Raw genomic sequence first — 16,416 nt, 5'->3', positions numbered from 1 at the left:
ATCGTCCCAGTCAGCTTGGGAATCACAAGAATCTCTTACACATGAATTTCACTCATAAATATATATCCATCTCATAATTTCATAATTAGGAAATTGTTGATGATGACAGGTTCATAGGTGAGACTGACAAAATACACATACAGTTTGTATTTATTTTTTATGTCTATTTCTGAACCAAAATAATGGACTTTGGGGGCAAAGGTCTTTTGTGTGGACGTGGTCTAAATCGCTGAAGGGTTTTCAGTTTTTTAATTCTTCTTCACACAAATTGACACACACAAATAAAGTATGCGGGCATGCACACAGACATAATTTTGACATGAGGGAACATCAATCAGAACACAGTTCACCCAGCGAGCAAAATGTAGATTGCACTGCGCCAAACGTGGATGACAGCTGAGAGGAACCCACAGATTAGACAAACACTCAAAGCAGCAAATAATTGACTGGCCACCGGGGGCCGGAGACGCAGAGTAAATTGAGGATTACAGCGCAGACGTGCCCCATCCCATCTGCATCACAGCTTCACATCTGTTCCTCCTCCATTCAAGCTAAACGGAGCCCATTAGTTCACTAACACAGGTGAGGGACCTTTATATGTTGGACTAGAGAGAGCTGAAGAATAGACCAACAGTGCTCCATTTAAATTGACTATTCCAAATTCATATTCAACTGCTAAACATATATTCCTTAAATCATCTTTGTCTGATTACTTTTGGATTATTACTCCTATAAAAACCATACAGAATGAGATTAAACCAATAATATCCCCCTGGAAATGTCTTCCTGATATACAGTTTTATTAACCATTACTCATTTGTATCCGATCAGGCCAGTGTAAATAATCGCTCGACTAAATGCACCTTTTTCCTTTCGATGTCTGCTCTCAGCGTTAGATTTACGACCCTTTCATTCTTCTCAAAGCGGGCAGGCCCTTCCTCTGAGCGATCGCTGCGGCTGATTGTTGAGCGTCATAAAAACTCTGTAATCCAATGACCCTAAGCAGCCTCCATCAATCCAGCATGCCAGCAGCAGGCAGCCATGATGGCAATGCGTCCCCTGAGTACGAGTAGAGTGAGCCCAGAGTTTCCCAAAGCCTGGAGCTACATGGCTTTTACTGTTGAAAACACTGCCGTGCCATTTAATTTTACAGGGAGGGTGGGAATCAATAGTTATGAAAAGCTAGAGGGTTTCAGAATGGCTTTGGCAATCTGCAGGTACATTGTGTGTCTCATGTTTACTGCAGGTGTACCATGTAGTAGTCATAGCACTATACAGTAGATGCCTGCATACACAGTGGATATGGTAGTTTGATATGATAGACTTGACTGGACAAAAATGTTAACTTAAAGGAGCTAAATGTAGCACTTTAACATAGACAAATAATTATTGTGCTAAATGTGATGACATGTAATAATTCATGTAAAAATGACTGTGGGTTAATCAGTGCATCTAACACCTTTCATATTACACATAGAGAACTATTTGACTCTGCAGCTTTGTAGCCTCTTTAAGCTCGTTGTTTTGATTCAGGTTCACAAAATTCACTCTTACCAGTCGGATTTCCAGCAGCAGCGGGAAGTTGTTTTCAGTGAAAAAGCTCAAGGCACACTGTAATTTAGCAACTAGCTGGTGAACATAGTGGACCATTTAGCAGCTGGAGAGCCAGAAATATTCTTTTAAGGAGACGTGGAGACCAAATCAGAGTTTTCACATTCACAAAATTGACACAAAGAAACTCGAAATGAATGCAAATGTTGCTCCCTGTCTGCTCAAACTGCACTTAACCACAGATTTTTTCAACCAATTTACCAAAACAACTTCATAAGGTGATAATACCATATGTCAATGTTGTGTTTTGTGCTTGTTCTGCTGCCCCCAAGTCGCCAACAAATTCATTAATGCAGCTGAACAAAACAAGTCACGGTAAACACATAGTAACCGGTAGCCTCTATGTCACACCAGTGGCATTGGTACCGCTATTGTGCTTTCCAAATTCATACCATGGTGGGTAAAGTGCATGCATTATTTTTACAAAACTGAACAGTTATAAATCCTAAAAAAAACCTACACTATCAGCTAAATGTAGTATTAGCAAAACTGCAAATAGTTCAAACTTGTGAAATGTAGCATAAAGAATACATGCTGCAATCCAGTTGCTTGACTGCAGGTAGCAGGATGCAACTACGATGCCAATTAGGGAAAGAAAGTTGGTGAAATGCTGGTCGAAAACAACAGTGGCCAATCAGGTCACAGAGTCTCAGAATCAAAGTGGTATAGACGTTCTGATGTTTCACAGCTAATATCTGCTCCGAACCGATCATTTGACATTACAAAAACCTTTCAACTTTCTGCTGCATTCCCACCATTGCTTTATCCACGAATAGCATTATCAATGGTCACAGAGCAAGATTAATAGTAGGGATAGGGCTGGCTGAATTAGCCTCTGAGAGATTATAATACACACTGGAAGAGCTCACACCAATCACATTTACTGTGTCTCTTTCGCATTTTCCGCATTTTTCTGCAAATATAATAAGGAGAAGTATACATGGGCCACACTGCTAATGATGGCTTTCAAATACAAATGACCAATTTGTTCGTCACAATAAACTCCTTTTAACTGAGAGCACAGTGCGCAGTGGCTCTGCTTGTAGCGTCTCTAGGAGCAGGACTGTTCCATTCCCAGCTGCCGGTGTTGTTTCACACATTATTTGCAGAATATCTGCTTCTTCACATTCTCTCATATTTTGTCATAAGCTACTGCAGCTTATGACAAAATATGAGAGAATGTGAAGAAGCAGCCGTTTAATTGGGCATGCAGCAACAAGGTATCTCAGTCTGATGGGATACAATGTGCATCAATAAGTGATGATGTTCTATGGGCCTGTAAAACCCACCGTGCTCACTGACACTGTGTTCACGCACATGTGGAGATGCCTGTCGGGTTTGTATTTGTGCATAGCTTTTGTTCTGCACAGTCCTGTATCTATTTAGCTGTTGTGTTTCTAAGTGGATGTTTATGTGAATCTCTCTACTACAAAGCCCAGTGTTCCCTGTACACGGGTTATTGGGAACAAGTATTTTCTTATTTAATACTTTTTTTTTCTAATTCCCTAACGTTTAAATAGCTCTTCTGATGAATCTTCTGTTCAGGATGTGTCAGCTTTAACAGATGGGAAATGTTAAACTATCACACCACAGGCTACAAGGAGCAAATGGAAATGATTTGACTGCATGAATGATGAACATAACTCCAGTATCCAGTAGCATTCAGTGTCAATGCATGAAGTGGTGTCCCTTTATGTAGTAATGTTGAGGTGTTGGATGGGCACATCCAACCGTAAGTTGAAGCCTATTACAATCCAAGAGTTAATATATCCTTTTTTCAAAGATACAATAACCATAACCTTTCTCTAGCCCTGACCAAGTATTCTAGCTGCCTAAACGTAACCATGCCTTAAACAAATCTGTACTATAGAAAGAAAAATGTTGACAATGGAAGTTCAAAAATGCTGTCATTGAAGGTAACCCAGGGTTTTACAAAATCATCAATGACACAACAGACTGGGGAATGTTTAAGCAGGCAGCCACATACAACAATCACACAGACATTGAGGAGTACACAGACACTGTTACTTCTTACATTAGTAAGTGCATTGATGATGTGACTCATATAAAAACCATCATCACTCGGGCTAACCAGAAGCCATGGCTGACAGGGGAAGTGCATCGGCTGCTGAGGGCCAGAAACAACGCCTTCAGAGCCGGGGATGAAACTGGCCTGAGAAGAGCGAGAGCCGACCTGTCTCACGGCATCAGGAAAGCAAAACAGGAATACACGAATAAGATAACCAGTCACTTTAAAGACAGCAGAGATACACGGAGCCTGTGGCAGGGCATTCAGACCCGTACGGACTACAAACCCGTGCCACAGATCTGCGACAGCAACATCTCTCTGCTAAACAACCTCAACAGCTTCTTTGCACGGTTTGAAACGCAAAACAGCACACGTCCACACAAGACTCCGCCCCCTCCCCACGATCAGGCTCTGTGCCTGTCTGCTGCCAGCGTGAAGAGGACACTCTCCACTATCAACACCCGCAAGGCAACAGGTCCAGACAACATCCCTGGTCGTGTGTTGAAGGACTGCGCAGAGGAGCTTAAGGATGTCTTTAATACTTCTCTGAGACAAGCTGTTGTTCCATCATGCTTCAAGGCCACCATCATCATACCTGTGCCAAAGAAATCCACTCCGTCCTGCTTTAATGACTACCGTCCGGTGGCACTGACCCCTATAATCATGAAGTGCTTTGAACGGCTAGTCATGTCACATATCAAATCCATTCTTCCCCCCACCCTGGACCCTTTCCAGTTTGCATACCGTGCCAAACAGTCCACAGAGGATGCAATCTGCTCTGCTCTCCACCCAGCCCTCACCCATCTGGACTCAAAAGACTCATATGTGAGAATGCTGTTCATAGACTTTAGTTCAGCATTCAACACCATAATCCCACAAAAACTCATCTTCAAACTTGACCAGCTGGGGCTCAACACCTCGCTGTGTAACTGGCTGCTGGACTTCCTCAGTGAGAGGCCACAAGCAGTACGTGTCGGCAACAACACCTCGAGCAGCATCACACTGAGCACAGGGGCCCCTCAAGGCTGTGTGCTCAGTCCATTGCTCTTCACCTTGCTGACACACGACTGCACCACAACCTACAGCACCAATCACATGGTCAAGTTTGCAGACGACACAACTCTGGTGGGTCTCATTACCAACGACGATGAGACCCACTATAGGAAGGAGGTCAGCCTTCTGACCACGTGGTGCAGAGACAACAACCTCCTTCTGAATAACAGCAAGACCAAGGAGATTATTGTTGACTTCCGGAGAGGCCACACTCAACACCCACCACTGACCATCAATGGTGCTGATATAGAGAGAGTGAGCAGCACCAAATTCCTGGGGGTGGACATCAGTGAGGACCTCTCATGGACAGCCAACACAACATCACTGGCAAAGAAAGCTCAGAGGTGCCTCTACTTTCTCCGCAAACTAAAGAAGGCAAGAACACCACCACCCATCATGTGCACCTTTTACCGAGGCACCATTGAGAGCATCCTGACAAACTGTATCACTGTGTGGGGCGGAAGCTGCACTGACTACAACAGGAAAGCCCTGCAGCGCATAGTGAACACAGCTGGAAGGATCATTGGTGCCTCACTCCCCTCACTCCCCTCCCTGCAGGACATATACGACACTCGCCTCACCCGCAAAGTGACCATGATTGTGCGCGACTCCAGCCACCCCTCACACGGTCTCTTCAGCCTCCTGCCCTCTGGGAGAAGATACCGGAGCCTCCGTGCTCGCACCACCAGACTCTCAAACAGCTTCGTCCACCAGGCTGTTAGGAAGCTGAACTCTCTGAACTCTCTCCCTCCTCTCTTTTAAGACTCCCCATGTCCAACTGCTGCTAAATACAGATTGATAGTTTTTTTTTTTTTTTTTCTCTTATTATATATATATATTGTCTAAATGTTTTTTTAATCTATTGCACTGTATTCACTTTATATGTTTATATGTTTATATGTTGGACTAGAGAGAAACGTCTTTTCAACTCCCCTGTATGTCCAGTACATTGTGGAATTGACAATAAAGCAAACTTTGAACTTTGAACTTTTGAATCCACTATCAATGTTTTTTGTCTGGTTATGGCGTTGGTTTCTCAGTAGTAAGCCCATTAAATGCATCATAGAAGCCACACACTGACAAGAACATACTGTTAAATGTAACACTGACAGGCAGCAGCACAAACTTTGTAGAGACAACCCTGTCTCCTAAAAAATGTTTATATACTGCTACAAACATAATGCCAGATGTTAGGTGGTTTTTATCAACTTAATGAGAAAACTTTTTAATGAATATCTGCAGAGATGCAAAATGTTCGTACTGTGAGTACCTGCAGAACACCTGCAGAACACATTGACATTGTATTTCATTTGTTTTCAAGCACTATTCACTTGTGGCAAATTAAGCATGACTTACATTTTTACATATGATTGTTTACCGTTTTGTTGCCTTAAGATGTATTTTTCAGCGTTGGGTTGTACCTAGCTCCACCCCTTTGTGTCACCTCTGGTTGCAAAAAGCAGGATGTTGTACACATTTCAGGCCTGTCTTGGCATATATAAATAATATTCTTGCTCGGCAGTGTTTCCATATTCAGTCATGAAATCAGCAACACATTTTAAAGATGAGTCTCATTCTCTTGTTCCTACTTTTTGTTTTGTGGAGAATATTTAGAGTTAACAGTCTGAAAATCACATCTATCGCATTATTTTTAAGGATCAGCTTTCCTTTCATGGGTCACACAGTTTATCATTCATCTATATATGCATCTTTGCATTCATTATATATATCTTATTCATACTCAGTCAAACCCTATGCAGTGAAATTGTTTTACATGGTGTCCACATGTTCAGCTACAGTTCTTATAATCACAGTATGAGGATAAAGCTGCACATGGCAATATCTATATGAAAATCTCTAGAAATCCATCTGTTTGATCAAGTTGCTTTAGAATGTAGGCCTGGAACACACACACAAGTCTTATCCTCACTAGAAATTTAGATTTTGAATTGTTTTCCAAAGTGATTGATCACTTTCTATGTGAAGATGTACCCTGTACTCGACACATTAGAATAAACTTGGATCCTAATTCTGATTAGTTACCAACCAGTTTACTCGAAAGCCATATTTGCTGTAATACAGTAAGTCAGCAAGCCGAGAAATTTGCATGAAACTACATTAGACCTTTTGCTTCACATAAAACAGAGGTATTAGCATTGTTAGCAAAAACCTGTGTCCGGCTTTACTGATGTTGGGAATTTTCAGTGGCCGTGGGAATTTTGACAGGAGTAGAGGAGGAAATCAGGTGACGTTATTATAGCGACTGTCTGCGAAGGGAGGAGGTCACGGGGATGAGTGGTTCAACAAAACTTGAATCCAGGGGACTGCCATTCTTTTCCTATTTCAAATCCTAATTTAAAGTTGGCATGTCCACAATCGTATATAGTCTTAACCACATTGCTATTACTGTAACTATTATAGCAAAATAATGATTTTAACCCATACCACAATGTTTTCCGATGACTTAACCTAGACGTTTATGCGCCAAAACTTAGCCAGCATTGTCACGTCATAAAAATGATTTAGTCTCAACGAACCTTTGTATAACCAGGGGAGTCCCATTGAGATGAAGAATGTCTTTTCCAAGGGCGACCTGGCCAAGACGGGCAGCAGCTTAAAAACAAATAGTTACAGACTGAAAACACAAAAGGAGGCAAAAATTATAAGACACTAGAAATAAGCATAGGGAACTCACATGTCAACAGAAACATTTAAAAGAGACAGTTTTGTAACCAAGTAAATTTATAAACATTGACATCTTCAGAAACATTAAAAGCATTTTGCAGGTATTCAATGGCCATTAGCAGTACATCAGTATAGAACAGTGTCATCTGCATGAACATGAAAAGTAGCATCTGACACACTTTGCTTTTTACTTAATTTTAAAATTAAGAAGCAACATATATTCTTTTAGTCTTGTCAAACCAACATTATTGTTTGTCGAAACACTCCACTGACAGTCCACTTATTCTGGTTTTAATCACAAGGTCTTCATCAGCCAATTAAGTTGGCTTGGTTGTCATGAAAGTCTGCATGTCCATATTCATATTATTCGGAGAACATTTAGGACCTCTTATCTATCTTAGTTAGTTTTAGCTTGACAGGTTCATTCTCGATCAATAATGAACCTGTTTTCTAAAGTTCATTCTTGCATAACCATGTATTGTCAACGCATTCTCACTTCCAACTCGTCAAAAAACAGCTTATTTGTTTAGTTAGGTTTTTGTCTAAACCTAAGGAGGAAGAAGTTTATTTTGAAAATACGCTATGCATGTAACGAGCATATAATGGAATGCAAAAGCATGCAACAACACTGATACGGTGCAAACACTAAGAAAAACATCACCAGGTAGACTTTGTTATATGCTTGTGTGATTTTCTTTTTCCTGTAAAAACTACCCAAGCCCACAATACACGACATGATCTCGCATGCAAATAGTGTATTTCAGGACAGCACTGTTACACACTGAAGAATAGAGAGGAACATTGTTGCCTGCCATGTGTACCCATTGATCCTCAAAATGGTGTCTAATAGTTAAACATACAAAGTTGTACCAATTCAGCCTGAACTGAGCAACTGGTATTGGGTTGAATCCCTGGTCAGTCGGCCCTATAATACAGCTGGCAGTGTTGGTTGGGGGAAGCCATTGGGGGATCATGTCCTTGTCGAACTAGTAACTCCAACTGGATGGTATCGACATTTCTCCTTCTGTCTACTCCCTCCTCTGTCCAAGAGTTGGAGTTAGCAGCAACATGAAATTGGACCATCTAAATTGGGGAAATAGATAAGGAACAAATAGGAATTACCTTATACGGCATCTTTAAAACCAGATGCCTTGGAAAGGTTCAGCCACAAGACATGCTGTATTTTGAGAGAGGTACATCTTGTGCTTTGCCTCAATGAAAAAAGGCCCACTGTAATGCTACCATCATTATCTCTGTGCCTTTTGCTGTCTGTATCTGTATGTACAATAAGCATGGACCAGTAGCTGTGGGAATTACACTGACAATTCTCACCATTTAGTGAGTAGTATTAGTGTGTCTTTATAAGTCTAGAGGTCGTGTCCAATCACAGAACCTGCATCATAGGGTTTTACTCACCTTATATTTGCCATGACTACAATATTTTCCTAACCATAGCCTTACCAGTAATGGTTGCCATATGCAGATAGTATAGAAAGAGAGAATCTTAAAAATGTTGGCATTAAACGTTTTAACAAGACTAAAACTCCAAGTATCTAGTTGCTAATGTAAATGGTAATATGCTCATAATAATAGTGCCATAATGCGGATGCTGAGAAGGTATAATGTAGAGTATGTTCACCATCTTACTTTAGCATGTTACATAAGATGATTAGCTTTAAGCACAAAGTATAGCTGAGGTTCATGGAAACAGTTTTGCAGGTGTTTGAACGAACAAATTGAACGAAACAATACCTGATGATGGCACTCAATGAAAAGTCAGGGTATCACCAAAGTTATTAGGATTCATCATCTGGGCAGCATGGATATATGTACCACATTAAATGGCAATCCATCTTATAGGTGTTCAAATATTTTAGTCTTGACCAAATTGCTGCACCAACCGTCTGACCGATGTTGCCAACCCTCGAGCCGTGGCGCTAGTATGGCTAAAAGTGAACAGTGAATGTAATCTTGCAAAACTGTCCAGTATTGAGGTTTTGTCTGGAGATCGGGTTGTAAACGAAGAGACTGTAGAAAGGCATTAGGGAAAACACTGGCCATTGCTAATGTAGAAGTAGATGAGAGAATGCATACGCCTATATATGTAAACACATGTTATACAAAATATACTGTTTAAATGTGCAAGATTTTATAGATTGATGATGTAAAAATGTGATGTTTGAAATGTAGAAAATCTTGTCATACACTGTATGCATAACAAGCCCTGCATGAGCAACAACAACCACAAATCCACCACTGATGCATTCTGACACTATGTTGAGTGATTCCACGCCTTCACACTTTACACTACTACACAGCCTATGGACCTGCACCTCCCTCCATCCTACCTCTTCCCCTGTTCCCATCCAGCATTCTCTCCATTCCCAGCCTGCTACACTGTATATTTCACCATTTCCCCTATGGCAGCCCTGAACCTGACCTGGTGGTGATGGGGGGAGGATACAAAATGAGGCTGCCCACAGGGAGAACAGGCTTGTTCACTTGCCCATAACATTTGGACTGGGGAAGCGGTCTGAAACCCATTCTGTTCCTTTTTTCTATTTCCCTCTGCAGAGGTCCTTCTGCAGTGCCATGGTGGACGAGCTGCGGGTTTCCCTCAAGTGCCAGCGCCGGCTCAAACACAAGCCTCAGCCGCCTGTCATGGTGAAAACGGAGGAGGTCATCAACATGCACACCTTCAACGACCGCAGACTGCCAGGGAAAGAGACCATGGCCTAAAATCGGAATCGCAATCACTTTATCACCCTCTCTCCTGCAGAGAGGTGTGCAGAGACACTGGGGAAAAGGGTGGGGGTAAATGGTAAGGGGGGGGCATTGGGTTGTAATGGTTGACAGTTGGGTTATTTCTAAGGTAGCGCTAAGGTGCTTGGGAGTGTATTGACAAAATGTCATTCTTTTTTCTTTTAAATAGCTAGGTATAAATGATTCAACAATATTTCCTGTGGAAATAACTTGGACCTGGGTGAAATTTCAGCGAGTTACCTCAGTACGCTTACCACCTTGGCAAGGCGCCCGACTACAGGTGCCAAGATTTTCAAAACCCAGGAGTCGAAGAGAGAGGGTCTGGAAATACATTTAAGGTGGGAGAGAGAGGAAGGCCCATAAAAGATAAAGAAACAAATAAATCATCAGACCTATCATCTTTCACTGAACAGCTAAAAACAGGCTGTTCAACAGCTTCTCAGAGATTATGAGCGAATATAGAGATACTAACTGGGGCAATGGGGAGACGATTGTTTATTCTCAAAAGTTGTGAATAGAGTGACCGCACAGACTCTCAACTCTCTCAGATCAAACTCAAAGCCCGGAAGACAAAGGCGAGCTGCTGCTCCCAAAATGTACAGAGAGACTTGCTTCGTCACATATGATATTGATCGACATCAAAAACGGATATACTGTATATCATCCATCAGGCAATAAGTGATATCATTTATTTGTGTTTGAGAGTACTAACACTTTGTCTTTAATGTAGGGAGGGGTTGGGGTGGGAGGGGAGGTGGGGCGGCGTTTATGTGGTGTAGTACAAGCAGAACATGGAGCAGGGGCAATATAGTGAGTTGTTGATGTCTCAGCCAGTAGTCATGACGATCCTATGGAGTTACACACTCTTAATGTCAATAAGGAGGAACTTGGAATGGCGTGGGCACGACACACCAAGTCTAAATTCATAGCAATCACACCACAACACACAAACTCTATTTATTCAAAGTATTTATTGTTTTATTTATGCAACTCCTTATTTATTATCTCAACGGCCTGGATTTCACTACTGCCGTAAATACACCTCACTTCAGCTCTGTATGGGTATACACATGGTTTCGCTCCATTTGCTCAGTGTCAAGTCTCAAGTTTCATTTTGTACTCCTGTGGCTTCTTTTCTTTTCTTTGGCAGTAAAGCTCCACATTTACTTGTGCAAAATGCAATTTCTATGAAAAGGTGTTTTTGTACGGAGAGAATCAAAGTTTTGTAATAATTTGTATCAACACGAAACGCACCATGAGGAGTGTCAACCACGGCAGAGGGGTGATACTCCAGGCCAGTAGTTCAGGAGGCTTGCTGACACTAGACAGAGCCAACACAAACACACACCCAATAGTGCAGGGTGCACACATCCTCCATGGAGCAGATTCACACCAATTAGTACTATTATGGTACTACTACGAGTACAGAGAAGTCTGGTAAGCATCAGTGACATAATGGAGAGAGAGGAAGAACAAAAGAAAGTATTTTTATCATGTAAAGGAATCATATTTATAGAAAGATATTTTTACTTCACATGAAAGAAGAGTAATGATAATACTGGTTAGATCAAATCTAGTGTTCACACACGGGAAGAGAGGAAGACTGCTGATGATGCCTATCATTCTACACCCCCGATTACTGATAGACTGCTAGAGTCCAGTGCTGAGCAATTGTGTGTAAATGGTTTTAAAATGGAAAAAGATGTATTTAAAAAAAAAAGAACATTTAACTAATTTTGAACTTGTGAAACAAAATGGAGTGCACACAGTTTACCCTTTGAAGTTGATGCACAAGTTTAAAGAAAATAAAAAAGTATTCACAACTTCTACCTCATCTGCCTCATTATTGAATGTTAGAGCATAAATGAAACATGGCGAGAGTGTAGACACTAAGACACAGCCAGCAGAAATGCCCACGTGGGTCATTTAAATAATGGGACGGAAGCTTGACTTTATTTCAATAGCCCCATTAGGCAAGGGTGTGTCCAATTAAGAATTAGTTATAGCATATGCTGTAAGTTCAACCACTATCTAATGTATAGTGTGTATGCAGACATACCCATGCCCCCCTCTGCCAAATTGCAGGGTTTCCAACATTCAAAACAATGCCTGCACAGCGCTGCTGCTTGATTGACATTTCCCCGTTAGCTTTTCTGCACCTCTTAGAGCAGGGAATGACATCTTTATCGTTGTCATGTACATGGAGCCAAGTATTACTCCTACTACATTCAAATTGAGCTGAGTTCTAATCATCCAGTATGGCTGGAAACACCTGTGTGCCTCTTCAGGTCCATAAGTTTAACAACTATGATAAATATTCATGCTTTCACACAATTATTGACATGCCAATGAAAGTAAGGTCCACAAATATTTGACCTCTGTCGCCAGCGTGTGATCAAAATGATGCCATATGAGCAAGCGTTCTCAAGACCCATGGGCCCCTTATTGTTTTCATTGGCAGTATGTGGGCTAATTATTCGGTCAAGGTGGACAACAGATGGGCAAGTGGGATAAATCTTAGATGTGTACATATTTAATTGATAAGCTTGTAGACCAAGTCATTAACACAAATAAATGGATACCAGAAGGGCTCATGTAGGCCTTAGGATTATTGCTAATATTGGTCCCACTTGTAAGGCCTCTCATGACTCACATTAGTGTGGAATGTAGTGGAGTGTAGTGGAGTCCACTGCAGCTTCAAAAGCAAAAAAGGAAATGATAAAGTATTACGATGCATGCTCAATTTGTTGTTTGGTTGTGTACTTTTCTCAATGAATAACATTAATTTTACTTTTTTGCGACTCACTTTGCACAACTCTTTTCACTTTTAGTTTCACTCAAGACACAAACTCAAACATCATTGTCTTGGCAAAAAATCTTGTTTGTTTGACCCATCGGCCACCCCTCCCCCACCCTAAATTGACTCAAACTGACTTTATACGTCACATACAGCCGCTAAAGGGGGCCTCCGTGCAGTTCGATTTCCGATGCCAAGAGGCACCGACCAAACACTGACAATTTGGTAGTGAGAGTGCATTGGATGTGAAACCAAATGTATTCCATCATCCTCTAATATTGTGGAAAGCACTGTGAACTGGTTGCATAATTGGAAATTCGCTCATAAAACCACCTCACTCAGCAGAGACCGAACCACTTGACAAGGTTACTGTGTAACCAATCCGTGACCTCTGTCAGGGACTCCAGTCAATTTTAGCCACAATGACTCAGCAAAATGGCATCCAATCAGATTAAAGCGCCCATCCTCCTTGCCCTGACCCCCAAGGCGGCACGGATCCAAGGAAAGGAAGCTGTGGGAGATGCAGCCAAAGATTAGGTGAAACGCATTTGTACTTTGTCAGTCCTGCTGGTCTGGAGAGGACTGTACCCTTATCTGCTTGACCTCAGGGTTTGGCGGTTAACTTCCTGTGTGTCTGGCAGCAGAGTGACCCCAGCATTATAGCTCCATCAGTGCATATTTGTGCTATGTACAGCTGAATGTGCTCAATGACCTTTATGATAATGTTTGACAGAGAGCAGGGGTTCTGACAAGAAGAGATACAGGAAATACTGAATTCACGGTTTTCACTTTTTGGTCTCCCAAAAGGGATTATTTTGCATTAATATTACAGTTGTATTTTATGTGAATCATGGACATACTCTTGGATTGGATGCAGGGGCATATTTAAAAAAAGATATTTGTTTTAATTTCATATGTGAAATGCACAATTTCCACCCATTCAGTACAGGCACTTGACAGGATGGTAACAACTTGTAATGCAGCAGTCAGTTTGCAATTCATAGAACTCTTTACTAACTATGCTGTAGTAATATCAAACTATATCCAAAAGCAAGACCAAACATACATGACCTATCATGAAGTTTAAAAAGCAGACCTGCGCTTATTAAACCCATGTTATGGAATATTTGAAATGTTCAAAAGGCAAACTTAATTTTTTTTATGAAGATGATAAAGTGGTACATGTTCATGTATATCTGTATACAAATTATTCAGCTACCTATTTGTGCTGAGTGCAAAGTTTTTTCCTTCCATAAATCAACCAACTATATTTTGGTAAAAGTTGAATGGGGCATGTTTACCCCATGGTCCTCTAGTACTCTCATTACATGTCATGAATACAAGTGAAATGACATGTTATTGCACTTTCACTTTTACTATGCTTTTAAAAGGTAAGCAGTGACTCAAAAAACTAATTGTTTAGTTGAAACCCAGGTACATCTCAAATCCAGAATCCATAAGTAGTTTAATGTGTAACAATGCATCACATTTTAAAGGTTAATCATTTGTATCATATGTAAAATATGTATCTGCTATGTAGCAACTACAGCTGTTAAATGACTGTACTGTAGTTAGATAAAAACATCAAAATAAACTAGAATAACAAACTCAAAAGCTTAAATGTAGTGGAGTTAAATGGTAAAGTAACATTGGATGAAAATACTACAGTATTGGCACCTTCAATTGTACCAATTGAAGGTACCTTAATACAGAACCTGACAAATGTACTGACTTTCCACCACTAGAATATTAAAGCACCTTACCCACAGGACACAGTTTGCGCTACACCAGCCGAACATCACAGCAAGCTTCACCCAAAGTTCAACTGTGTAGGACTTTGGGGGCAGCGCTCGGAAAGCCATTGGAAATGATGGGTTTTAGAGCTTAGTTGTGCCATTGATGCGCTCTGCTTGAAAGGCTCTAAAGTCTGATCTAACATGCAGAGTGAGCCAATGCAGGGGATATGGTCACATTTTGCAGTTTTGGTTAAAATTATAGCTGCAGCTCTCTGAACCATTTGAAAACTTTTAGTACACACAAGTATCAGGCCTGATGATAAGACCTAACAATAATCAGGTCTGGATGATACAAAGACGTTAATTCTGATCTCTGTATGAGCAATGAACAGAAAATACCAAATTTTAGCTATGTGTGATTTCTTTAATGTGCTGATCAGAAGAGAGGGTAATTCCATTTTAGCTGTCAAACTTTGACAAATCCTACAGTTGTATACTGTTACTTGATCAAACTAGTGTCTATGTTTAGCAAAGCCAATGACCGGCTTCTCAGTTTTATCAGAATTTAGCAGCAGGAATTTACGTGACATTAACTTTTCACAGCAGTCAAGCAGGGCTCTAATTTGAGAATGAGCCTCTGCCTTTACAGACACATCCAGCTCAGTATCATCAGAGTAACAGGGAAAATGAGTTCCATAACTGCGTATAATTTGGCCTAGGGGTGAAAAATAAAGAGAGAAAAGCAGAGGGCCAAGAACAAAGTAGCACTGAACTCCAGGAAAAGAAGCACCGAGGTGGAATGTGAATCCCAAGTAAGAATAACATAATTTACCACTTTAGTAAGTGCTATTCAGTGGAGTAACAGGCACTGAAAGCAGATTAAAAAGGTTCAAGGTTCATATGTGGGTGGTAAGTCTTTCCAGTCCTGTTGAAAAGAATGGAAGGTTAGAGACAGTCGATAATTATTCAGGGACCCTGGTTCAAGTTGTGTTTATTCAGTAGAGGTTAGACCAGAGCAGTCTTATGCTACATCCACATTACTCCGTTTCTATTTGGAAGCAGATTTGTCAAATAGAAACGATCTCCGTCCACACGGCCGTTTCAGCATCATTCTCGAATTGATCTGCAACCACACGGCAGCCTTCGAAGACGGACAGCACGTGACCATTAACGTACACTGGGCATGCGCGTGACGGTGTAAACAGGAAGTAGATTGGTTGCTGAGTTAAAAAAAAGACAGAGTAATAAAGTAGTCTTTAATAATGAAAGGTTGTGTTTCTGTTAAGATCTTCCTCTAAAATATTCCTCTATAAACTCAAACAGACACAGTTCGTGGAACGTTTTAGAAGTTTTATTTTTCAGACTTAGTTACAGCGCTGCGGGTCTTTCCCTCTCTCTCTCTCACATCAGATTTACTTTAAAATCAACACTTACACGCTTCCCCTCGGTTTCGTTGTTGTCTGCTCTCGTGGCTCTGCTAGGTGGCTGGAAGTCCCTCTCGTACTGCAGAGGGACTAATACTGCTCCTGTGGTGTAACTCCGCCATTGGGGTATTCCTTCATGAGATACAGCATCATGGGATAAGCTGGGTCACCCAGCAGAAAAACAGGGACAGCATCTTCGCCCTCTATCAATTCTTTAGGGCATGGGGGAACTGCTCCATCTTTTAGGTCACAACTAAATTGCGAGTTGGCAAATATACGCGCGTCGTGAACACTTCCCGGCCATTTCACAACAACGTC

General features: G+C 41.2%; 1 protein-coding gene across 1 annotated transcript in view; it reads left to right on the top strand.

Annotated features, from left to right (window-relative positions):
• grik2 (glutamate receptor, ionotropic, kainate 2) overlaps window positions 1–10,117 on the top strand; it is a 291,149-nt gene extending 281,032 nt beyond the window's left edge. The window contains exon 16 of the mRNA XM_076105397.1: window positions 9,953–10,117. Within this exon, the coding sequence (XP_075961512.1) occupies window positions 9,953–10,117 (165 nt within the window). The remainder of the gene's footprint in view (window positions 1–9,952) is intronic.
• Window positions 10,118–16,416: the final 6,299 nt, after the last annotated feature.

Source organism: Anarhichas minor, unplaced genomic scaffold (assembly GCF_050575085.1).
Source record: "Anarhichas minor isolate MPS153535 unplaced genomic scaffold, ASM5057508v1 ptg000032l, whole genome shotgun sequence".
In the NCBI taxonomy this organism is placed as follows: Eukaryota; Metazoa; Chordata; class Actinopteri; order Perciformes; family Anarhichadidae; genus Anarhichas; species Anarhichas minor.
Note: the sequence above shows the minus strand (reverse complement) of the source record. Positions and strands in the feature narration are given on the sequence as shown.